Raw genomic sequence first — 24403 nt, 5'->3', positions numbered from 1 at the left:
ATACATAACTTCTTTAGAAGAGAATATAAAAGAACGGGTTTAAAAAAAAACGGTTTATTAAAAAAATAAATAAATAAATAGGGTCATTTTACAAGTCCCCTAGTGTTAAACAGTTTAATTTTCCATTTTTTAACCCATTTAGCAGATCGTTGAATCTGGTGGGGACATTTTAGCTTAGCTTAGCATAAATCATTGAATCAGATTAGACAATTAGCATGTCACTTTAAAATGACCTAAGTGTTTCACTAATTTTCCTTTTTAAAGCTTGACCTTTCAGTAGTTACATCATGTACCAGACCAAGTAAAAATTTTGCTATTATTTTATGCTGATATGTCAAGGAACTATACTCTCATTCTAGTGTAATAATCAAGAAATACTAGTGACGTTCTATGGCTGCAGCAGTCGAAATTATGCTATGTTTTTTGTATATTTCTCCCAGACGCATTAGAATTTTTTCTTGTAATGTTTTACAAAAATAAAGTTAAATAAATAAAACAGTTACCTGGTATTCGATTTCAGAACTGCCTCAAAAACCATGTGATACATCTGCATACTCAAAGGAGAAAACGTGACAGTGGCAAAAGCATGAGAGTGGCTGGGGATACACATCTTTGTAGGAGTCAACTCAAAAACCTCGACATTCTGTGTCTAAAATTATAAAAAAAAAATAAAAAAAAACAGCTGAGAAAAGATACCATTAAGCAACAAATAGATTATTCATAGTTACAAAGTTACAATTATTCTCACCTTGACTGTTTTGATTGCCAGGGTGAGTTCACAGGATACCTTTCCTGGATTGATCAGTCGGAATCGAGCTTTGGCTGACTGACCCACCAATACATTGTTGAAAACAAACTTGTTCTCATCCTGTACATAAATGCCCATACTGTCCCGGTACTGCTCACACTGCAGCATGCTACTGTTCTTACAGATACGGTGCTCCTCAAAGATAGAAGCAATGTCTGTGCTTGCTATTCCTGTAAACAAAACAGTTGTATCAAATTATATGATGAAAAATAATGATAATAAAGTTTTTGATTATTAAATGTCCTTTACAACTTTATTGTTATTATTTTTCATCATAATGCTATATGTCTAACAGGGTTCCCAGTCTAAGCCATTTGAAACAACGTCATAAAAAAACATGATACCAAAAAATTAAAAAAAAAAAAAAATTAAACAGACTTTCAATGTCTGGACTAGACCTTTTAATATTCCATGATATTCCTGAAATTCAATGATCTGTGAGAACCTAGTTCTTATAACCATACAAAAACACAAAGCAAGTTGTTAACCTATATAATAATCATGTACTGAACAAGCTCATAATCCACCTAATAATGCAAAATAGATTTAAATGTAATTAGTAATGGATTCAGTACTGTACTGTATATATAAGTATATATAAGTTACAAACCTGGCACACAAACTTCTGCTACAAGCTTGTATGGAATCCCATCTGGGTTGTCAGAGGGGTCTCTGTCAGTGATGTCGATAGCTAAACATTCTTCCCAACTACCTACAGAATCTGCTTTACAATCCACATTAACCACTTGTTGGGCTCCAGGTGCCAAAATCCCAAAGCATGGAAACAATGTGAAAACACCACATGTCAAATTAACCTGTAAAAAACCAACATGTAAATAAATCAATGCATAATATATTATATGTCAGATTGTGACTGTATAGCATATATGCAGAAGGACTTTTAATTTTGGAGTAACCTAGGTCAAGCACTTCTGATGAACTGTATGCAATTATGCATTTAAGGTCTGTTTTTTTTTTTTTTTTTTTTTTTTTTAAATAAACGATCTCCACTGCCTGGTTGAAATAGAATGTAAAGTGGGTCTCGGATTGTATAAGAAGCACTGCATTCAATTCTATTTTCCTGCATCATATCTTTTAAAATATTAACATTTTTTTACGCCTGTATTTTCAATTGTGTTTCTGCGCTGGCCTGCTGATCCTGACAGTGCGCGCGTGTAAACAGCTTTTACACTTGAAACAACTAAATGAATGCTGAAGTCTGTTTAACCGATTGCATTTTAATTTCCATTACAACATTGCAACACTGATGCTTTAAAAGGAACATTATAAAATTGAAAAAAGTCACATTAACTGTTTACCAGAAGTTTATCGGTATGGGAAGAAACACTAACTGTGCATATCCTCTATATATCAAGAATTGTAAGTAAAGGAATATTATTTGTACCTGTGTTGACAAACCAGCCTCAGTCTGCACATTGAGTCGTAATTCACTGGCACTGGATGGCTTTGCACCATAACTGTCTTTTGATGGCTTCTTATTTACCACACTTAAAAAACAAAAAAAGTAGAACTTTAAAAAAGTATATAAATAAATAATAAAAACAATTGAAATCACAAAATGATTATACAGTAGAAGTCATAATTATTATCCTTCCTTTGCTTATTTTTATTTTTTTCAAATATTTCCAAAACAATAATTAACAAAATGAGGAATTTTTCACAGTGTTTTCTATAATACTGTTTCTTATGGAGAAAGTCTTATTATTATTTTTTTTCCATTTTAAGGTCAATATTATTAGCCCTCTTAAGCAACATGTTTATTCGATTGTCTACAGAACAAGCCACTGTTGAAAAATGAATTGTCTAATAACCCTAACTTACCTAGTTAACCTAGTTAATAATAATAATAATAACAATAATAATAATTCCTTACATTTATATAGTGCTTTTCTAGAAACTCAAAGCGCTTTACACATTGGGGGAATCTCCTTATCCACCATCAGTGTGCAGCATCCACCTGGACGACACACCAGCTGATTGTTGGAGAAGAGACAGAGTGATGAAGCCAGTTATGATACGGGGATGGTTAGGAGGCCATGATATACAGAGGCCAGTGGGCAAATTTGGCCAAGATGCTGGGGGGAAGGACATCCTGGGATATTTAACGACCACAGAGAGTCAGGACATCGGTTTAACATCTCATCCGAAAGACACCGCCCACTGAGCAGTATAGAGTCCTCTTCACTATACTGGGGCATTGGGACCCACACAGACTCACTAACACCACTTCCGACAGCAACAAAGCTATGTGATCTCCCATCCAGGTACTGACCGGGCGCAGTCCTGCTTGGCTTCAGTGGGCCACCATGTGAGAGTTGCAGAGAGCTACTGTAGCTGCCGGCTTTAAGTCTTTAAATTGCACTTTAAGCTGAATACTAGTATATTGAACAATATCTAGTAAAATATTATGTACTGTCATCATGGTAAAGACTAAATATTATATATGAGTTATTATTATAAATGAGTTATTAAAACTATTATGTTTAAAACTATATAGGGGGGATTTGGGGGGGGTATACAGGGGGGCTAATAATTCTGACTTCAACTGAATACATATATACAATTTTTTAATAAAAAATGCAGTACCCTCTCCTCTGTGCAGGAACTGAGGCGTTTTTACACAGCCTAATGGTAAACCGCATCTCGAAGTTGCCTTTATTCTCCACAGTGAGAGTCTGTTTTTTACGTGAGCCATGAACCATTGGGCCAAAGTTGATATCATTAGAGGGACTGATAATGTACTTGGAGAAAACTGCCTGGACTGACACTTTGATTGGAATAGTACTAATGGTCTCGCCTCCCTCCAAATTGGGCTCAATAACCTGGGAAAAATACTAAACATTGGTCTCTGATGGCAGCAGAGCTAAGATAAAAAAACAAATCATGGTAACTGAGTACTGAATTGGATTGCAAAGAATGTATTAATTTATAAAATACCTGACAACAAAGGATTGGGCTATCTCTGATGGACATTTCTTTGTCGTTTTGATAAATAATCTGGACAGTGGTGGGTTTATTGTTGGGGCGTAGAGAGCCCTTCCGAGGAGTGATGGAGAATATTGAGTTCAGATCCGGCATTCCTGGCTCTGTCGCATCTAATGTAAACCTATAAAGGAGAGGACGTATACAGACATATTTGATAATATCTCATCACGAAAACTGTAATGTAAGATTAAATATCTACATAACTTACTTAAATGCTATGTCATATTTGCCCTTGTTTTCTAACTTAATAGACCGCTTGACTTCTTCTGACACTTTGAATGTTCCAAAGTCTAATGACCCATCCAAATCTGCAGTAAATACAAACATTAAATGAACAAAAGAATAGAGTGGAGGAACTATGACGTCAATTTGTATGCAAAAACCCAGAAGCTGGGATTTTGGTTAATTAGCTTAAATATGGTTTGTAGCTTCCACAAACTCAAGATACTTTCACGTTTCATTCCACGACATAAAACACATCAGTTACATCCAACTCTTGATTTTTAAAAACGGTTACATTTCTTTAAAAAGATGATTGCTATCAAGTTGCTAAACGGGACTACAGGTGGTGTCAGAGACATTACGTCATCGGGCGGAACTAGTCTGGAATACAGCTCGCTTGTACTGGACATTTCTGTTATTTAGGTCTTTTCATAAGTAATATTTTAGTTTGTAGTATTTTTCTAATTGGGAATTCATATTGTGCGTGGATAATTCCTTCTGTATAAATAGCATGGATTATAATATAATAAACCGAGAGAGTAAACCGAGAGAATCTTTGTCATGGACCATATTTCTAAATATAAACTTGAAAAGTTGTCAGAAGCAGAGTGGTGCTGATGTCAAAGGCAAGCGCCCCGAAGACACTGTAGTCCGTTTATAGACAAATGTTAGCTTTTCAGTTCTTGCGTTTGCATTTAAGATCCAAAAGTGATAAAAGCTATATTTTCGTGTGAGTATTATCCAGTTGGACAAAACGTGTAAGTGTAATAAACTGTGTTTGAAAACAACGCTTATTTTTTGCAATCTTCGAAAAAAGCCTATGGGAAAATACTATGGGGATTTTATCAAGGGAACCAGTTTTATGCTAGCAGCCGATTGGCCTACAAGTTTATGTCATAGTTCCTCCACTCTACAGTTGGCCAAAAATGCTACAGAAATTTTTTACGTTGCATAATCAAGACACTGCATTTAGTTTCTAACTTTGCGTTACTTTTAAGAAAAAACACACAAGTTTGAAACAACACAAGAGACACAATTGAATAACGCAAGGACACATTTTTTATATTAGGGTGACATATTATAGTGTGATGAACCATTAAGCTATTATCAGTGGAGTACCTTCTGGAATGATTATGTCCACCGCAATATCATAGGCCTCAGCAATAATCTGAATGTTTTCTGAATGCTGAACAATGCCAAGAATGTTCTCCACATCTGACACCTGGTAAACACACACACAATAGCTAATGCATTCTAAGTGCAACACCAATAACACAAATTAAAAACACACATATGTAAACATTTGTAGTGTTTCAGTCACATAAAAAAAAAGTTTGCGCTGCAGTACCTCTAAACAAATGGATCGTTTCAGTTTGATTGGGCTCTTGGCTATAAAATGCATGTGTAGGAGGAAGTCAGAATGAGGCATGATGATGCCCTGGTTCTGTGACACGCTGAATTCATCTCCAAGCAACTCCAGTCCCCTCAGTCTCCAAGCAGCTGGCATAAGGGTGTTATTGAACAAACGCAAGCTCTGGGTTTCTTTTCTGTAGGAAAAGTACACAAATAAAAGAAATCTATAAAAATGTTTAACAATTCTGTAACAGCTGGTATACACATTTAAATTAAAATAACAAACAACCATAATTTTTTTAAAGGTCCCGTGAAGTGCTTTAAAATGTACATTTTTATTCAATGTTTGACATAATCTCAGTTAAAACATGCCTGCCCTATCATTTCGTTTTATTACCGCTCTGCCAGTGAAAGTAGTTGAGCTCAGACGCATCAAATGTAAAGCATCTAGAAGGGAGTGGGGCATTACAGATACTAGAGAGCATTTAATTGGTCACAATTTGATGAGAAACTGAAGTATGAGGTGACGTGAATAAATTTGTTAATCCATTAAGGCAGAAGTGATAAACTACAAGCTTTACACATTTATATCAGTTTAATATATTTAAATGCTAATCTTGTCACTGTTTTGGTGCGCACTAGCTTATTGATATCCTAAAAATTAACAATACTGATACTAACATTTAAAAAACTTAATTTTAACTTCATGGGACCTTTAGCACAGGTAAATAGCAGACCTGAATGGAGGTGTTTTGTCAAAATGGAGGAGCTTGCGGTCCATCTCCAACTCAGGTCTTACTCCTATACAGGACAGGCGGAAGAGGACAGGCTCTGGGTTCCCCTTGATGCAGCAAACCACACTGTCCTCTATATGTTTGGGGTTATTTGGATATGCCCACACATTCAAAACCTGTCAGGAGAATATCAAACATCAACTAGATATAAAAGTAGTTTGGCACAAACTCTGTTGGCTTAAATAAACCTTGCATTAACAAGTTACTAGCAGGAATAAACATGTTGCTAACATGTTTTTAACAAGTTTAAGCATGCTGTTGACAAGAATAAAGAATTATTATGTCTGAACGCATTGCTTACATGTTACTAAAATGTTTATACAGTATATTGCTAACATGTTTTAACACTACACTAAATTAAATATCATTAAGCTCGCATGTTTCTACAATGGTGAGCACCATGAAAAAAAAGACAAAAATTAGGATGTTGCTAAAATGGTTTTATTACAAATCGAACAACCTAAAAAACATGGTTTTGTAGTTAAACCATGACAACCAAAAATTAATGATAGTTTTGCTACACTAACCATAGTTTAGTCATGACATCTAGAATAAAACCAACCCAGGCTCATACTGAAACCTCTGGAGACTGTCAAAAACATCCCCGGAGCTAAATTTTCCTCCAGAGGCCACTAGTCGCGAGTGCCATTCAAACCTGCTGTTCTCTTGTAAATCCACCAGAGGCCACTGTTTACTGACTGTTTGACTGACTGACTGACCGATCAACTGACCCACCCTCCCCCTTCCCTAAACCTAACCAATAGTATTTTAAAAAGCAGAGATTGACCTGCCCACCAACTTCCCTAAACCCAACAGACAAATTTAAAAAGCTATTCAGAAAAAAAAGCCCTCGTCTGATTTTTACCACATTTTACCACATTCTCACCCTGTTATTTACTTGTTTGCTTTATTTTTTGGCTTCTGTTTTTGTCTTACCCACTTTCTGGAACCGTACACCAATGTACATGGCAAGCTAACTGAACAAACTGGTAACAGCTGTCCAAATGTTAGCTTATTCAAATAATCAGCGCATGTACTGTATCCCACATACAGTCCAAAGTATAAAAAGAGTACAAAAAAGATAAAGAGTACAAAGTATAAACGCTCATACCTTTCGCTCATTGGTCTTCAAGGTCATATTTGGAGGGTCAAGAAGGAAAGTCGTGGCCTTGCTGTCATGTTGAAAGCAAAACTGGATCTCTGCATCCATTTGAGAATTGTTGTGAATTACAAACTTTTCCATGTTCTCTGGATATTTTCCTTCTTTATATCTAAATCAGGATAACATCATAATATTAATAAAAAACAAATATACACTTACATTCCTATGCAATATCTTAAACATGAAAGATGACCGTTAATGCAAAAGTACTAGATGCTAGCACCTGTCCCTGGTCTTTCCACATAGGAGAGGTCCAAACTCATACAGGTCTGACTGGATAACGTAAGTCTTCTGTAGTCCACTCTCAGGACGCAGTGTCTTTTTGCAGTGGGCAAACAGAATCCTATTACACACAAAAAAGGCTACTAAGTTCTACATGTCCAATGGCAATGATAACTACAGTATATTTCCCTACTGAAATGTCACTCACTTGGGGTCTCGGCTTATCGATGGGTAAGTACAAATTCCTTTACAGTGTAGCTGATAACATCGTTTGGTCCCTAAGACCTCAAAGCTGAAAGTCTGATGAAATTGCCCATGAACTGAAGAGTTAAACTTGATCCTTAGGGTAATGGCTCCATTTGGTGGTACAATCCAACGGAAATCAGTGAGTCTGCAAAAGAACAAATTTAAAACATACTGTACTGTAGGTAAAGGCTTCTATTTATTAGTGATTTTAAATGCTTTCATATGCATAGGGAATCTCCTATACCCTTGGTTATATTCTGGTTTGGGCTCCTCAGACTGGCCAGGGTTGGATGTGGTAGTAATTGTCATGCCCTCCTACAAAGCAACATGAAATTGAACAAGTATTCTTTTTTTCTTATTCAAATTATTCCAAAATATACAGTTAGGTCCATAAATATTTGGACATCTACACAATTATAACATTTTTGGCTCTATGCACTAACACAGTCGATTGGAAATGAAACAAACAAGATGTGCTTTAACTGCAGCATGTCCGCTTTAATTTGAGGGTATTTACATCCAAATCAGATGAATGGTTTAGGAATTACAACAGTTTGCATTTGTGCCTCCCACTTGTTAAGGGTCCAAAAGTAATTGGACAAAATAATAATCATAAATCAAATGATTATTTGACTTTTTAATACTTGGTTGCAAATCCTTTACAGTCAATAACAGCCTTGAAGTCTGAAACGCATAGACATCACCAGACGCTGGGTTTCATTCATAGTGGGGCTCTGCCAGCCCTGTACAGCAACTGTCTTCAATTTCTGCTTGTTCTTGGGGCATTTTTCCTTCAGTTTTGTCTTCAGCAAGTAAAATGCAAGCTCAATCGAATTCAGGTCAGGTGACTGACTTGGCCATTGCATAACATTCCACTTCTTTTCATCAAAAACTCTTTGGTTGCTTTTGCAGTATGCTTTGGGTCATTCTCCATCTAAACTGAGAAGCACCGCCCAGTGAGTTTTGAAGCATTTGGCTTAATATGTGCAGAAGAGAAGTGTCTGATAACACTTCAGAAATCATTCTGCTGCTTTTGTCAGCAGTCACATCATTAATAAATACAAGGGAATCAGTTCCATTGACAGCCATACATGACAACGGCATGTCACTACTAACACCATGCTTCACAGCTAAGGATCATGAGCAGTTCCTTACCTTCTCCATATTCGTCTCTTCCCATCATTCAGGGACAAGTTGATCTTGATCTCATCTGTCCATAAGGATGCTGTTTCAACACTCTGAAGGTTTTTTTAGAACTCTAATCTAGCCTTCATTTTTTAAGATTCACTAATGGTTTACATCTTGTGGTAAACCCTCTGTATTCACTCTGGTGTAGTCATAAAAAAAAGAAAAAATTGTCCAATTACCTTTGGACCCTTAACAAGTGGGAGGCACATATGCAAACTACTGTAATTCCTAAACCATTCACCTGATTTGGATGTAAATACCCTCAGATTAAAGCGGACAGGTTGCAGTTAAAGCACATCTTGTTCATTTAATTTCAAATCGATTGTGTTCGTGTATTGAGCCAAAAATATTAGAATTGTATCAATGTCCAAATATTTATGGACCTAACTGTATAACGGCCAACTCAGACTTCACCAACAGGTCAATAACAGTAGACAATTTGTTGGGTTTTGTCAGATCTGTTGTAATTGGAGAGCATTTGTTATAGTCAAATGAATTTGTCAACATAATAGTAATTGTCAACCCTGTTTGGTGTCAGTGAGTCAGTCCAGTCAGTCCTACTTTTATGTTTGTTAAATTTTTTGATATTTTAGTACCTTGACAGTTTCTGATCCGAGTTCTTTTTCTTTCTCTGACAGGTCCTCACAAGATATGGGCTTCAAAAATGTAAAGTAGTTGCTGGAGAGCTGTGTGTTGGGTGGTCTCATCTTAGGGTAATGGACTATGGAGAATATTATAGGTGGTGGGATGGGTGGACCTTTAGGTCCTATCCCTAACTCATCCAAAATCTAAATAAAACAAAATAAATGGACTTAATATTGCTCATACTTGCTTTCAACAAAACATTACCATAAAAAGAAGCTAAAGTACTTTACCTCCTCATGGGAGGGTAGTTTCATGCTTTTGATGATCTCAAATGCGCTCAGTTCTTTGTTCTCTTTCAGAGACATCCATGTGTGCGGAGTAGGCTCTGGAAGCACTATTTTTTCCAAGCCCTCGACACCATCTGTTGACACTTGGGTCTGGCTAAGAGTTTGTGACTTAGTTTCAGAATCAACCTTTAACTTTTCCCTCTCAGCTTTCTCCTTTTCTCGTTCCTTCTTGGTCTTCTTTGCAGAAGATGGAGGACAATCGGTGATGTCTACAGTCTCCTGGACTTCAGACACCATTGGCTGCAATAAACGACTCTGCGTTCGGTCCCAGAACTGAAGAATGTGCTGTATTTCTGCTTGGCTCTGTTCGTACTGATGAAATCGCACCTGCAGATGTCTGTCACTCTCAATGGACTATTAATAAGGAATAACAATTACAGCAAAGGCTTTTAAAACAGATTTTAGCTTTTGTATAATAGGTATAATAATTGCTTCAACATAAGGTGTACACTTTAACTTGATCGGAACTCACTGGAACTTTATTTCATGTATGAAAATTACCAAGCATATTATGAAATGCACACTCAAACTAACCAGCTCTTGTTTTACATCCTCAGAGAGGGGCACAGGGTCTTCAGGTCGTGGGGTGGTATCCCAATCTTCACTAGGAGTCATTTGCTCTTCTCTTGAATTCTCCAGCTCCCACTGAATTCTCGCTTCTTGTTCTTGGTCAAGTTTGTGCTTTTCTCTAAAGTAATACACAATTTTAATAATTCATTCTCACAAGGTTTCATTGAATAAGATAAAGAAGAACTATTGAGCATCCTATGATTAATAATTCAGAATTTGCTTACTATTTTAGTTAACCTGTTTTTAAAATATTCATAACTCCTTATACAGGATACACAGAAAGCTTATTTAAATTAGAAATAAAGATACATATCAGTACCATATCAGTACCTTTCTTTCTGACAGTGTTGGATAAAAAAACTAGCTTCAAAAACATCTTTATTATGACATACATAAAAAAAAAATAAATACTGTTATTTGCAACCCAGGCTCATTATAAATACATACCCCTGTATACATTTCTGGAGAGCGCAAAATAGGTTCCAGGAGGTACAATTTTTTGCAGTTTTTGTTTTCACAAATCTACCAGAGGCCACTGTGTATGCTTTTTGAGATCTCAAATTTTTCTTGCGAGTGCCATTTTTGACTGCTCTTCTCGCGTAAACCCACCAGAGGCCATTGTCGACTAACCGGTCGACCAGTCACTCCACTCATCCCCTTCCCTAAACCCAACCGATACTGTTTTCAAAAGCAATCCAGAAAATGAAAAGCCGCCTGATTTTTACCACGTTCTCACCTTGTTATTTATGTGTTTATTAATTTTTTTGCCTTTTGTTTTAGTTTACCTGCTTTCTGTAACTCTTCTTTGGCAGACTTGAACTCGTCATGGACAATTCCACTATGCTTCTCTCAAGTGCACTGACATATGCGGCGAGCCACTGAGCAAACTGACAAAAGTGGAAAAGCCGTCTACACAGAGGTAAGCGGTCATTTGGTACTAGGTCATACCACCCCATAGCGTTTGTTTGAAAGACAAAATGCAACCATATGTACCTCAGACTATATAATTCATGCTCTCTAGAAATGTACACGGGGGTACTTATTCACAATGAGCCTGTGTTGGTTATATGTTAAGGCATTTATTACCTCTATTTGTCCACCATTTTAATGTTAAAAAGTTAAGAAATTAAGACATCAATATTATTGTACAGCATTGTAACTTTATCTGAATCTACTTCATATAATGAGTACACTGTATCTTAAAAGCAAGCATTTTTATGTAACTAGATAGTAATTAAAGAAACTAAAAGATATTAGAACATCTTCTTGTGTACTTCTGACCCTTATGTTACATTAGAGAATTATGAACACACAAATGTGTTGTTAAATTGAAATATTTACAAACAGTACCGAAAAAGATGGGAATCTCTATTATATGATAAAACCTAAAAATAAAACATATTGGCAGTGTAGTTCAAATTTGAAAATAATCATATACTTATTTATCACTGATCTATTTAAAGTGTAAGTCACCTGAGCTTGAAGACACTATAGCTGTTAAAGAGGTTGAGAACATAAATATGGCGACGGTTGTTGAATGCTTTCAGGACGATCTGAAGCGTGTTATTCAGTGAGCAGCAATACTGGGTCTCCAGTCCGTCAATCACAACACCACGGTAACAGTCGCTAAGCTGCATCAGGGGGAACAAGGAGAACACTATCACTATGTGCTGTCTACATATGCTGGAAATGACACAAACAATATATCGTACAGTATATTACATACTAATATGGGGTATGCAGTAAAATGTGCCTGGTTCTTACCTGCAATCTCTCTGACAGGATCTCTACCAGCACATCTTCGGGCAGCAGGCAGTTAAACAGCTCTTCATTTTGACTGGCACTCGCACTCACACGCCTGTGAACCTGACCATCTGTCTGGAACACAAACACAAATTGTTCATGTTCATTAATATACGATGCAGTCTATTACAGATCCATATGGTGTAGCATGTGTTTTACTATGGCAAGTTACTTTTTTATTATATTAATGTATGAAGAATCTGACATTGATAGACAGTTGTATGCATATATTAGAATTTCTGTGTTAAGCAGCATTTTTCTCTTATATGAAGAAAATCCATTAGTGCTATTGCATCAAACATTAATTTCATCACTTATCTGAAAGTAAATTCTGTATTGTTTTGTCTAAATTTTTTATTTTATGCTAAAATCTTTTACTTAAATATAACTATAAATATTTGTATATATACTTTTTTGCAAACTCATAGCCGTGCAAAAGGTCGTTATTGTCTTAATTGTTCTTTTCATTTTAGTCTATTTTACAAAAAATATTCTCATTCATTCATCCATTTTCTTTTTGGCTTAGTCCCTTTATTAATCCAGGGTCGCCACAGCGGAATGAACCGCCAACTTATCCAGCAAATGTTTCACGCAGCGGATGCCCTTCCTGCCGCAACCCATCTCTGGGAAACATTTACACATTCACACTCATACACTATGGACAATTTAGCCTACCCAATTCACCTGTACCACATGTCTTTGGACTGTGGGGAAACTGGAGCACCCGGAGAAAACCCACACGTACGCAGGGAGAACATGCAAACTCTGCACAGAAACGCCAACTGACCCAGCCAAGGCTCGAACCAGCGAACTTCTTGCTGTGAGGCGACAGCACTATCTGCTGCGCCACTGCGTCGCCTAAAAATTGTGTCTTTTTATAAATTTTACAAGCCTTTTTTAAACTCAGGTAAACGTATATAATATACAACATACCAGTAAAAAAAAAAAAAAATTTATATTTTTACAACAGTTTTGTCTGGTTCTCGAATCTAATTGGCTTACAGTCGTGCAATATTCTACAATATCAGAACTCATAAAGCCTCCTAACCCTTATATCTCCGCCCACATAAAGTGACAGCAGATCAATAAACTCGCTACAGTTTGACAAATATTGCAGCTGTTGGACAATTTAATGTAATTTGAGACTTTTTTTAGGCGAGAATGTAGTTGTATAGATTGCAACTATGCAGTTTATTTATTTGGACAGTGCCTATTTTAAATATATATAATTTCTAAGAGACATCGGGATCCATCACCCTGTCATACTGAGCAGAGCAAAGACGGTTGACGTTGTCCATCCACAAAATGGTGACAAAGATCACATAATAAGCCCTTAGAGGAGAAAAGACCAGCGTAATTTCTAAATAAAGCAGATCAAATCATTATTAAACAGGTAAATGACATTCTAAGTCGATCTCTCTCTTATGTCTGTTGTAGTGCTGGATTTATACCATAGTAATTGTAGTGTATTGAGTGTGACTCACATATTAGGAATGTATGTATTTTGTGTTGGCCATCTTTTTATAACCCTGAGTTACTTTTTGGTTGGCCACCTGTTTGTTTTTATTGAGTCTCCTGTTTTCATTACTGCAGTCTAGTTCAGTAAAAAAAAAAGAAAGAAGAAATGCCTGCATATGTTTAGCATTTTTCCTTATCACAAACACAACAGTATTCTGGTAGTGTTTGCGCGGCTTTGGCTTTCTTGAATTAATTATTGTAATATACCGATTGCAACAGAGAAATACTGGGAAATCTCTGTAGACGGATGGCATTTCATGCTGTTCAGCCTTATAATCTTAAAATGTCAGCAAAAGCACCTGTTTTGTTATTACTTCAGACATTACGCTGAAGAATCATTCAAACATAGCTCTAAATTGACGTTTGTGATGTACCAATAGTTTCTGGTGTTCTGACACCAGCTGCAGATGTGAATGAGTGGCGGAAAAAAAAATTCTCATAGAAAGGGAATTTGAGACTCTCTGAGTTTGATTTTCGTTTTTATATACATGATTATACCATTAAACTGCTGTATAAAGCAATATTACACGAGTAGCAGTGCTATATGGTTGTATATCGTCACTAGTGGGACACTCATAGCCACGCAATGGGTAAAGATACGGAAAGTATCTAGACTCTATTTGACTAAAAATACAATTTAAAAGTGTACTAATTTTACATGTGTGTGTGTATATATATATATATATATATATATATATATATATATATATATATATATATATATATATATATATATATATATATATATATGACAGTTATTAAGTGTAATATTTTGACATTTTCATATATGATTATTATTATTATATAAATATGTTACTTACCAACCCTTTAAAAAAAAGCACATGTAGTAGATACAGTAATGCATTTTAATATACAAGTATTATATTTTCTTATAATTAATATTATTTTAAAAAGATAATTCATTAGTGAAATACTTTTTTCTTACCCTGTTGGTACATCATTTATTTTCATACTGTTATTGGAACCTCTTAGATTAATTCCAGTATGACCTTATAATTTATTATTTTTATAAAGTGCAGTGCTGCTTCAAGTATTGATATTGTATTTATGTGATTTTACTAGAACAATACTGAGTGAATAGACTTTTTACCTCTACTACTGTGTGTATTGTATGTGCCAAATTAATAAGTGTTTACCACTGAGGCAGCAGGATTGGAGCTGTCATTCTTCTGTGAACGTCCTGTGATATTTGTTTTATTTCGGGTTGAGGCCGATGACGGGGGAACTTTTAGATCACTGATCTGGCTGCCCTCTGCTGTGTGTTTGGCAACAGCCTCCATACTTAGGACACCAGCAGCCTGAGAAGCAGTGGCAGTAATATCCACCGTTGCCTCCTGCTCTTCCCTTTGAGCAAACACCACTGCAGCCTTGGCACATAGTTCTCTTGCCCTCCAGGCTGCAGAACTGTTCCCTGATGACAAAGCCTCCTGCACCACCTCATCCACACTGAGACATGCTGCCCCGTAGTGTTTTGCCAGAGTAACTGATGTTCTTGTTTTACCTGCACACAGACGTTTACATGCACATCACCGGACAAAACTTTGGGATCAGTAAGATTTTTTTCATGTTTAAAATGTTCCATGTTGTGCTCACCAAGACTGAATTTGCTTACAGTAATAAATGTACAAATGGGAAACTTTGTTTTATTGAGATAATGTATACAATTTATAAAACTATATTAATTCCCGTGCTTTAAAAGTGCAATATGTGATTGTCTTCAGACACATTTTTTGTTGTGCTTGTAGAAAGTCTCTTCTCTGCTTCACTAAGATGAAGTTGGTTTTATATTCATATTGGTTCAATTTTGAACAATGACAACATGTGACACGCTCCATATATAGTTTACCTCGCTACTCTGAATATTCACTCTGAAATAGCATATAGGTATGGCTTAGTAATAAGTGAAATTCCTGCAGCCTGTCGGCCAATCACTAAGCATACAATAGTGGCTTTAGGACAAAGCGTGCAAGAGCATGAGACTGATGAGTGAGACTGATGAGAAAGTGATGACTAGTTTGCTTGCTAACTACATAACTGAAAATGTGCTAGATATAACACAGTTTTTCATTCAAAATTGTAGTATTATAAAGTACTATAACGTTTTCTAACTGGTGAATGACATGAACTAGTGGGTCTCTGTCATCTCAAATGTGCGCGTTCATGATTTCAGGAGGCATGGCTTTGGATGACAGGGGAGCGATTGTATTTGAAAGATATTAAGCTAACCGGTTAGCATTTAGGCAGATCACCTACTGCACCTTTAAACCTGAATTTCCAGCATTACAATTTGAGTCTTCTTTGTAATGTCATCCTTCAAAAATAATTATAATAAGCATTTATGTTATGTTATCAACAATTATTATTTTAATTATCAATGTCGGAAACATCTTTTTCCTGCTTCACACATTTTTCAAATTGTATGAACAAACAAAAGCTCAAAATAAGACACACACACACACACACACACACACACACACACACACACACACACACATATATATATATATATATATTTAATAAAATGTAATAAAAATATTAAAATAAATAAAATGTATTAATTAGATTTTTTACATTATAAACATGTATAATTCCTGAGCAATTTAATATTTTCTGAATTAACAAAAGAAGATTCGTTTTAATGGCACTTCTGAATTAATAATACAGTTTTCTCAAAAATTTTAAGCAGTTTTTAAGTCATTCATTTATTCATTCATTTTCTTTTCGGCTTAGTCGCTTAGTCACAGCGGAATTGAATCATCAACTTATCCAGCACGTCTTTATGCAGCGGATTCCAGCCGCAACCCATCTCTGGGAAAGTTTTCAAGACATAATTATAATAATTCTTGAGTAAAAGATCATCATATTAATTTCAATAATAAGTGATGATGCTACAATAAGGCATTTTCAGTTCCAGCATTCAGCAAATTCATTGTTACAGTACATTTAATCATTTAATTTTCAATTCCAGCATTCAGCAAATTTAAACTACATTAAATAAAAAAAGCAGTTATTTAAAAAAATGTTATATAATTGATATAAATTTTTTTATTTATTTTTATTTTTAAATAAATGCAGTCTTAGTGAGCAGAATGGATGTCATTAAAAAACATTTTTAAAATCTTTATTTCCAAAAATCTTCATGCCAAAAAAAGATTTTCGTCAACTCTTACCTGATAAAGGAGCGCCGTGCACAATGATGGCAATGCCCCGGCGATTCAGTGCAGCTTTACCCTCTGGTGAAAGATCGATGCCCATGTAACGTGCGACAGCTGTAGATACAGGGTCATATTCCAAATCCCCCACTGCAGTGACAACACTGCTGTTGCCCTTAGGTAAGCCTGTAAGGGAATACGTGTTTATATATGTGAAATAATTACTGAATTTTTATAACAGCCTCATTGATGAATGCAATGAAATTACTGTTCCCGCTGGTTAAAGCTTACCATTAACACCGGGTATTTCACCCTCAAATAGTGCATCTGTTTCCCCCTTGTCTCCTTCTGCAAGACCTTCTGTGGATTCTTAAAAAAGAGGTGAGAACTTTTAGATTACCTTTGAATTCTGCCACAAGCCAAACCCTTTAATGTGAATGTCCATCGAAAATTTTTTTTTTAATCATATACAGTTTAAGTCAGAATTATTAGCCCTCCTGAATTATTAACCCCCCTGTTTATTTTTTCCCCAATTTGTTTAATGGAGGGCAATTTTTTCAACATATTTCTAAATATAATAGTTTTAATAACGCATTTCTAATAACTGTTTTATTTGAACTTTGCCATGATGACAGTAAATTATATTTTCATTTATTTTCTTGTCGGCTTAGCCCCTTTATTAATCCGTGGTCGCCACAGCGGAATGAACCGCCAAATTATCCAGCACGTTTCTACGCAGAATAAAATGCTTTATTTTTTCATTAAAAACTACTTTTTGTCTAGCTGAAATAAAACAAGACTTTCTCCAGAAAAAAAAAAAAAATATTAGACATACCGTGAAAATTTCCTAGCTCTGTTAAACATAATCTGGGTAATATAAAAAAAAAAAAAAAAATTATAGGGCGGCTAATAATTCTCACTTTAACTGTAGATGATCTTGAAATTGGGATTTATAGAAAAGTTTAATGAAATAAAATAAAATAAAATAATTGCAACAAATATACATTTAATATCTGGGATGGGAGTCAATTCATATGACTATTACATGCACAAAAATTGTATTTTATTTTGATGTTTACATATCATTAGGAACACTCTTCACTCCCGTATATGTGCAATTTTCATTAGTCATATTATTCGCTAAGTATTTTGGTCCTTTTTACTATTTTTCACATACAATACACAGCACAAATGACGTACTGTACTCAGAAAAAAGGTGTGTTAATGCAAAACACTTCCATATGGTTGTCTTCCTTGCTTATAGAAATGAAGCATTTATGGAGCTGTAAGAACTCGATCATCTCCAAATGAGTTTATAAGAGATTTCTGTGCATGCACCTATACAGTACCACTTAAGATGAAGGTACACAAGAACAATGATAAAGACACAGAAGGATTATTTTGTTCTAGATGGAGTTACGTACTGCTACGTCTAACCTACTTTAAAGGGCATAGGGATTTAAAACATTAGATAAAACTGCAACCCTTAATAAGCATCCACACGACAATAAAGCTTGACTTGACTTGAAGAATAACCATAGTAAATCTTGTGTTGGCTGGACTTTTCTTTACTATGAATGAGCATAAAAGGCTGAAATCTCCTGATATGAAATGCATCTCTGCTGCTGTTTTGTACCCTGCTTTGGTTCCTTTGAGCTGTGCTCTTTATAGTAGTCCAACACCTCGGGAGGGAGAGGCTCGCCAGCAACACGAGGAGGAAGAAGCAACACATTCTGTGCATCATATCCTTTTAACATCCGTAATATCTGAAGAGCAGAACACAAAAATTATTAAAAAAAGATTATTGGAAAAGGATAAATATTAGTGCTGGGAAAAAAAATGCAATTAATCGCATCCAAGATAAGCTGTTTTGACATAATATTTAGTTGAAGTCAGAATTATTAGCTTCCCTGAATTAATAGACCCCCTGTTTATTTTTTTTCTCCAATTTCTATTTCACAGGAGAAGATTTTTTCAACACATTCCTAAAAATAAAAGTTTTACTAACTCATTTTCAATAACTGATTTATTTTATCTTTGCAATGATGACAGTAAATAATATTTTACAATATATTTTTTAAGATACTAGTTTTCAGCTTAAAGTGACATTTAAAGGCTTAACTAGGTTATTTAGGATAACTAGGCAGGTTAGGGTAAATAGGCAAGTTTCTGTATAATGATGATTTGGTCTGTATTCTATCAAAAAACATATAGCTTAAAGGGGCTAATAATTTTGACATTAAAATGTTTTTTAAAAAATAAAAACTTGTTTTATTCTAGTCAAAATAAAACAAATAAGGCTTTCTCCAGAAGAAAAAAGTATTATCTGATATACTGTGTAATATTAAAAAAAAAAATTCAAAGAGGGGCTAATAATTCTGACTTCAACTGTACAGTATATGTGTGTACTGTGTATATTTATTATGTGTATATAAGTACATACATGCATGCATATATTTGAGAAAATGTTTATTTATATTTAGTTATAAAATATAAATGTATAAGATACAAATTATATCTAAATTTAAATATTTATATAACAACATTTTTTTTTTGATTTTACATTTGTTTCTATGTATTTGTGTGTACCACATTTACATAATAAATATATACAATACACACATCTATTGTGTCAAAACAAACCTTTATTTTGAATGTGGTTAATTGCAATTAATCTTTGCCCAACACTAATCAACATACAATGGAATTGTCTAGACAGTGTCCATTGAACCAGATATATCTGAAGGTCAAATTTAAGAAATAAATACAATTAACAATTAAAAAAACATTTTGAACCAATTAACCTCACCTCTTCCTCTTTTAAGTATTGTTTGTCGAAGTCGAGAGAGTAGAACTCAGTGGGAAAGGGGCAAGGGTTGCGGATGATCACTTCAGCCACTTTCCCTTCACTGTAGGGCAGGATGGAGCCAAAATTTATTTCTGAAGAGGAAAACTCAAGCTGAGGCTCTTCTCCCTGACCTTGAGCCAACAGCAGGATTCTCTGAGTGCTCTGCGCCACTGTTATCACTATTCTCTGACTGTACGCCTTCTGCAGAAACACATCACAAAGAAAACAATCACCACTACGGATAATGACATATACTGCAGCTAGAAGCAGATCAACAAAGGCAAGATTCTTACAATGTATTGGAATTATAGTGTAACTCAATCCTTATTATTGGCTTCATTCTGATAAATCAATGAAGAAAACTGATTTGTGAATAAAAAATAAATGTCAAAACTTTTGAATTCTGGTGCATGTGTAAACCTAATATAATCCTAATAGGTAAAACCTAATAGGTAATTACAGTGTGTGTGTGTTTGTTTCTTTACCCCCTCTGCTGGGCTGAATTTGACCTGCACGTTGGTTCTGTCACCAGGATAGAGCGTGCCATCTGAAGGCAATAACTCAAACACAACTGGAGGAGGCCGTTGCTTCATCTGAGCCTGTCGTCTGAGGTACAGTGGGATGTGCTTGTCAATCTGATCACATAACCAAAACACACAACATTTGGGATAAATTCCCGTTCCATTCAATTACAGCAGAGACTAGATAAGTTATCATAGAAAACGACAAATGGTATGAGCACTGAAGTAAACCTCATATACACTGCAGCCTGATCTAAAACCAGCAGCAGCAAACATGCCATAAAGACAAATGAATCTCGGTCCAACAGCAAACACCCATTAATATTAAGCAGATATATATAATTCAGTACTAAACCAACTTATAAGGATGGAAATCATCAGTCAACATGAAACTGAAGCAGGCTGTATTAACCTTTTATTATTAGATCATAATCTTACTATGAATTATTAATCAGTGTGAAATACGTGTGTGTATATATACTATGCATCTTTTTAGAAATATTTTTGGAAACCAATTTTTTCCAAGTAATTATAATTTAATTTAACAAGTGCAGATTGTTTGCATAAATGTCACATAAACTTAATTACAACAGCATGTTTTAGTGTAACTATCGAATAGATTATTTGTTTAACACTTGCATTATTACTGTTGAGTTTCTTCACATCATAACAACAGTAACCCTACATATTTAAACATAACAGAAACCTCTGGTAATCCCAAAATAGCACAAGATAACAGACTCATTTATGAATCCCTGTGCTCATCTTGTACATACAAAATAACACTTGTAGTTCATTTCCGATGAAAAGTACTGTTTACTACTGTAGAGTACGGTTTGTATTTATAAGACAGTTTTACTGCCAGAAGTACCAAATTGCAAACTATACTGAACTCATTTTTGAGACCCTAACACAACGATACAGTACTAAAAAGATGGAGCTAAAATCGCTGCTGAATGCTATTTATTTATAGAAAACCAACAAGCCAGGGGAACGATAGACCTTTTTCACATTTCTGTGTTTCTCAGTAGCAATAGAATATTTCAACAAAAGTTCCGTAAACACAGTGAAAGTAAAAGTAGACAGAAGATAGAGGAGAGATACTGCATTAGAAACACCTCGCATAAGTGGTAACAGGCTTTTTGTAATTTGATGCAAAGATGGTATAATACATTTATAAATGCATATAAATGTTCATTTTTTTAAATCAAAATATTAAAAAGCTTCAAGAATTTTAGATTATGATGATTGGTAAACGCGTCATAACAGTCTTGTGAAAAGGGTCCATAATGCAGGAATTTTAAAATATACAACCAAAACCACTACACAATAATACAATGATCAAACAACGCCTGTATCTTCTTCTTGTGACAAACAGCCACATGCCAAGAAGCAAGAACAGGATCTGCTGTATGTCCTCCATTGTTGTTTACAAGGTTGTTTGGGACTAAATGTGTGGAAGTCTGCTGTTTTCTCTCTCCAGTTGTACATGCTTGCTACATTTGAAATAATACATTTGTATATTTACAAGATGTGATATGTGAACACACTGTGCTGTTTTCTTCTTAAATCAAAAATTACATTAATTGTAAAGTTCTGCTATACACCAAACCTAACAACTAAAGATCATGTTGGCAGTGGAAAAACCTGATAAAGGTGACCCATACCAAATTTTACTGTACCAATCATGGCAAGCAGGCATAAAATTAAACATTGATTTTCCTTACAGAGTCTGACACAATACATGCACTGGGAATGAGACCTTCTCAGTCAATTCATGTTCACCTTAATACAATGCATTTTTGAGTTCATGCAACATGTTTCTATTAAGTAGAGTCAACTTTTTTAATATTGGAGTGAAATAAAGAAAATAATTTCACTGTTCAGTTTTAGAGTAGGGCAGCACAGTATATCATTTCAGTGGAGTATATCATTTCGTGTGGATTTGCAATATTCACATTGCAAGATATGCAATATTGAGTTGACTTTGCAGAGTACTTTTTACATTTAAATATACAAAACCATAAAGCATGCACTGTTTATTTCACTTTCTTTTTTGCTTTATTGCGTTTATCAATAATTGTAGTTTGTTTATTACATTTTATGCATGATTCACTCCCAACTCATCCCAATCAATCAAAAATATTACATTTGATAAAACTTTAGGGATCAATACTCACTATTAACTAGTTATGTATAAGCATGCATGTTATGAAGATATTGGCTGCATATTAGTACTTATAATCTACATATTCTGCATGATCTTAGTCTATATACCTAACCCAATATCTAAACCACCAAAATATCTATTAATAAGGAACAATTTAGAATTTTTTAAAGCAAAATTCATATTTAATGTTTTGCTAATAGTGAGAATTGAACCTTAAAATAATGTGTGACAATACATTCTTTCCAAAAAGTGCTATTCAATCAATTGTATCGACTAAGTATATCATAATATATAGTTCTGAAAAATTCAATATTGCAATGTCTGATTTTTCCAATATCCTGCAGCCCTATTTTAGAGTGTACCTTCTTTGGCCGCTCCTCCGGTCTGATGGTCCACTCACAAGGCACTGGTCCATCATTATGCAGCTGAATGGTTATAACCTCACACAGGCCACACTGTATGGTGTGGAACTGCAGTGTGTCTGTTGACACTGTAAGGGAGGGCATGGTGACTTCTGCACATAAACGCACTTGCACCTGCGGCCCCTTCATCACCTGTCAATCACACATTCAGCTTATAGTAAAACAAACAAAGAGGCAATATATAAAAAATGAACAGTGGCTGCTTTCAAATTAGTATGGGCTGTACACACTACAAAAAACCCAAAGCAGATTGCTGTGTGCGTGTGTGCCTCTGTTTTTTGCTTGTCTCAGATATTTAATGTTATTTTCACCAAACCTGTATGGGCATAACAGCATTGATCTTTCCCAAATTGGCCCCACGGGTGTCAAACTTCACCTCAAATGTCTCCGTCTCACAGAAGGGCAAACCCTGCACCCTGTCCAATTCTGTGCTAAACCCTGAGAAAAGCAAAATGCATATTAATGCAGCACACTCTGAATAAATCAATCTAGAATAAAGATTTCAGCAGACGACTTTGCCAATATTTACAAACTGAAATCATAACACTAATAGAAGAAACTCAACTGTGCATCACACAAGCTATTTCAACACCCTAAACACATCAAAATGATGGCTGTCCAGAACAAAAAACTTTTCACATTCTGCAGAACGGACCAACCTGTGCCTGCCAGTGAACTCCTGTTAGCTTTGAAAGATACAGCCAGTGGGCAAGTGTTGGTTATTTTGACAATATGGGTCACAATGTTGCCATTGATCACAAACCCAAAGTCCAGTGTGTACTCAGGCAAACTCAACCTAAAGAGAAAAATCCATCAGACACGCTTTGATTGCTTCTGAAAGCGAGGGATTTCTGCATGAATGGACTTACTTGCACAGCTTCTTCAGCCAGTTGCTACTGGACCCACTTCCTCTTAGATCAGTCGCTTGGTGTTGTTTCTGTACAGCTGTGGCATTTTCCTTTACAATAAGCCGTTCTAACTCCATTTGCAGCAAGGCATCATACTACAGCACATATTAGTGGGCACTATTTAGAAACGTACTTTAAATACAAAGCTGCAATAATGGCTAATCTCACTGGAGCTTGATAGATCACATTATGATACGTTTCCAGTGAAAGCTATGCAGAGAAAGGTAGAATGTGTAATAAACACAGACAGACTTACTGTAGGAATGTAGTCATCTTCAGGTGGCATCTCATCCTTTAACAGGGCCTCGCTTGATTTTTCATTCTCTATCGTGTCTTTTGCTTCCTTTAGCAATGAACCATAAATCTCCTCATCTAGGCAGAAACAGAACACCTTAATACGGGTTTATAGTCTCTTCAGGAAGACCTGTGTAGAGCATTTATATATGATGTTTCTGAAATATTAAATATTTTTCTCTTTATTTGACAAACCTTCAGAGGCATACCTGTTGTTAGTTGAATGTATATACTTTTGTATTA

The 24403-nt window shown here is 35.2% G+C and overlaps 1 protein-coding gene across 3 annotated transcripts in view; it reads right to left on the bottom strand.

Moving 5' to 3' along the window:
• hydin (HYDIN axonemal central pair apparatus protein) overlaps positions 1 to 24403 on the bottom strand; it is a 128014-nt gene that overhangs the window by 24156 nt on the left and 79455 nt on the right. For 2 of the 3 annotated variants that reach the window (XM_073929185.1, XM_073929186.1), the window contains 30 exons: positions 24123 to 24238; positions 23828 to 23961; positions 23618 to 23754; positions 23275 to 23396; positions 22899 to 23090; positions 20331 to 20480; positions 19807 to 20046; positions 18634 to 18763; positions 17289 to 17366; positions 17016 to 17183; positions 14982 to 15346; positions 12268 to 12381; positions 11977 to 12134; positions 10468 to 10621; positions 9877 to 10287; positions 9598 to 9789; positions 8058 to 8128; positions 7776 to 7958; positions 7569 to 7688; positions 7295 to 7454; positions 6127 to 6299; positions 5385 to 5583; positions 5156 to 5258; positions 4023 to 4122; positions 3767 to 3935; positions 3416 to 3651; positions 2214 to 2316; positions 1419 to 1623; positions 749 to 978; positions 504 to 649 (listed from right to left, as the gene is read on the bottom strand). In XM_073929185.1, coding sequence (XP_073785286.1) covers positions 504 to 649; positions 749 to 978; positions 1419 to 1623; positions 2214 to 2316; positions 3416 to 3651; positions 3767 to 3935; positions 4023 to 4122; positions 5156 to 5258; positions 5385 to 5583; positions 6127 to 6299; positions 7295 to 7454; positions 7569 to 7688; positions 7776 to 7958; positions 8058 to 8128; positions 9598 to 9789; positions 9877 to 10287; positions 10468 to 10621; positions 11977 to 12134; positions 12268 to 12381; positions 14982 to 15346; positions 17016 to 17183; positions 17289 to 17366; positions 18634 to 18763; positions 19807 to 20046; positions 20331 to 20480; positions 22899 to 23090; positions 23275 to 23396; positions 23618 to 23754; positions 23828 to 23961; positions 24123 to 24238 — 5059 coding nt within the window. Of the gene's footprint in view, positions 1 to 503; positions 650 to 736; positions 979 to 1418; positions 1624 to 2213; positions 2317 to 3415; positions 3652 to 3766; positions 3936 to 4022; positions 4123 to 5155; positions 5259 to 5384; positions 5584 to 6126; positions 6300 to 7294; positions 7455 to 7568; positions 7689 to 7775; positions 7959 to 8057; positions 8129 to 9597; positions 9790 to 9876; positions 10288 to 10467; positions 10622 to 11976; positions 12135 to 12267; positions 12382 to 14981; positions 15347 to 17015; positions 17184 to 17288; positions 17367 to 18633; positions 18764 to 19806; positions 20047 to 20330; positions 20481 to 22898; positions 23091 to 23274; positions 23397 to 23617; positions 23755 to 23827; positions 23962 to 24122; positions 24239 to 24403 lie in introns of all 3 variants that reach the window. The other variant, NM_001114415.2, reaches the window with a different exon arrangement.

The sequence above is a fragment of the Danio rerio genome, chromosome 18 (assembly GCF_049306965.1).
Source record: "Danio rerio strain Tuebingen ecotype United States chromosome 18, GRCz12tu, whole genome shotgun sequence".
In the NCBI taxonomy this organism is placed as follows: Eukaryota; Metazoa; Chordata; class Actinopteri; order Cypriniformes; family Danionidae; genus Danio; species Danio rerio.
The sequence above is the reverse complement of the archived record's forward strand: the minus strand, read 5'-3'. Positions and strand labels throughout refer to the sequence as shown.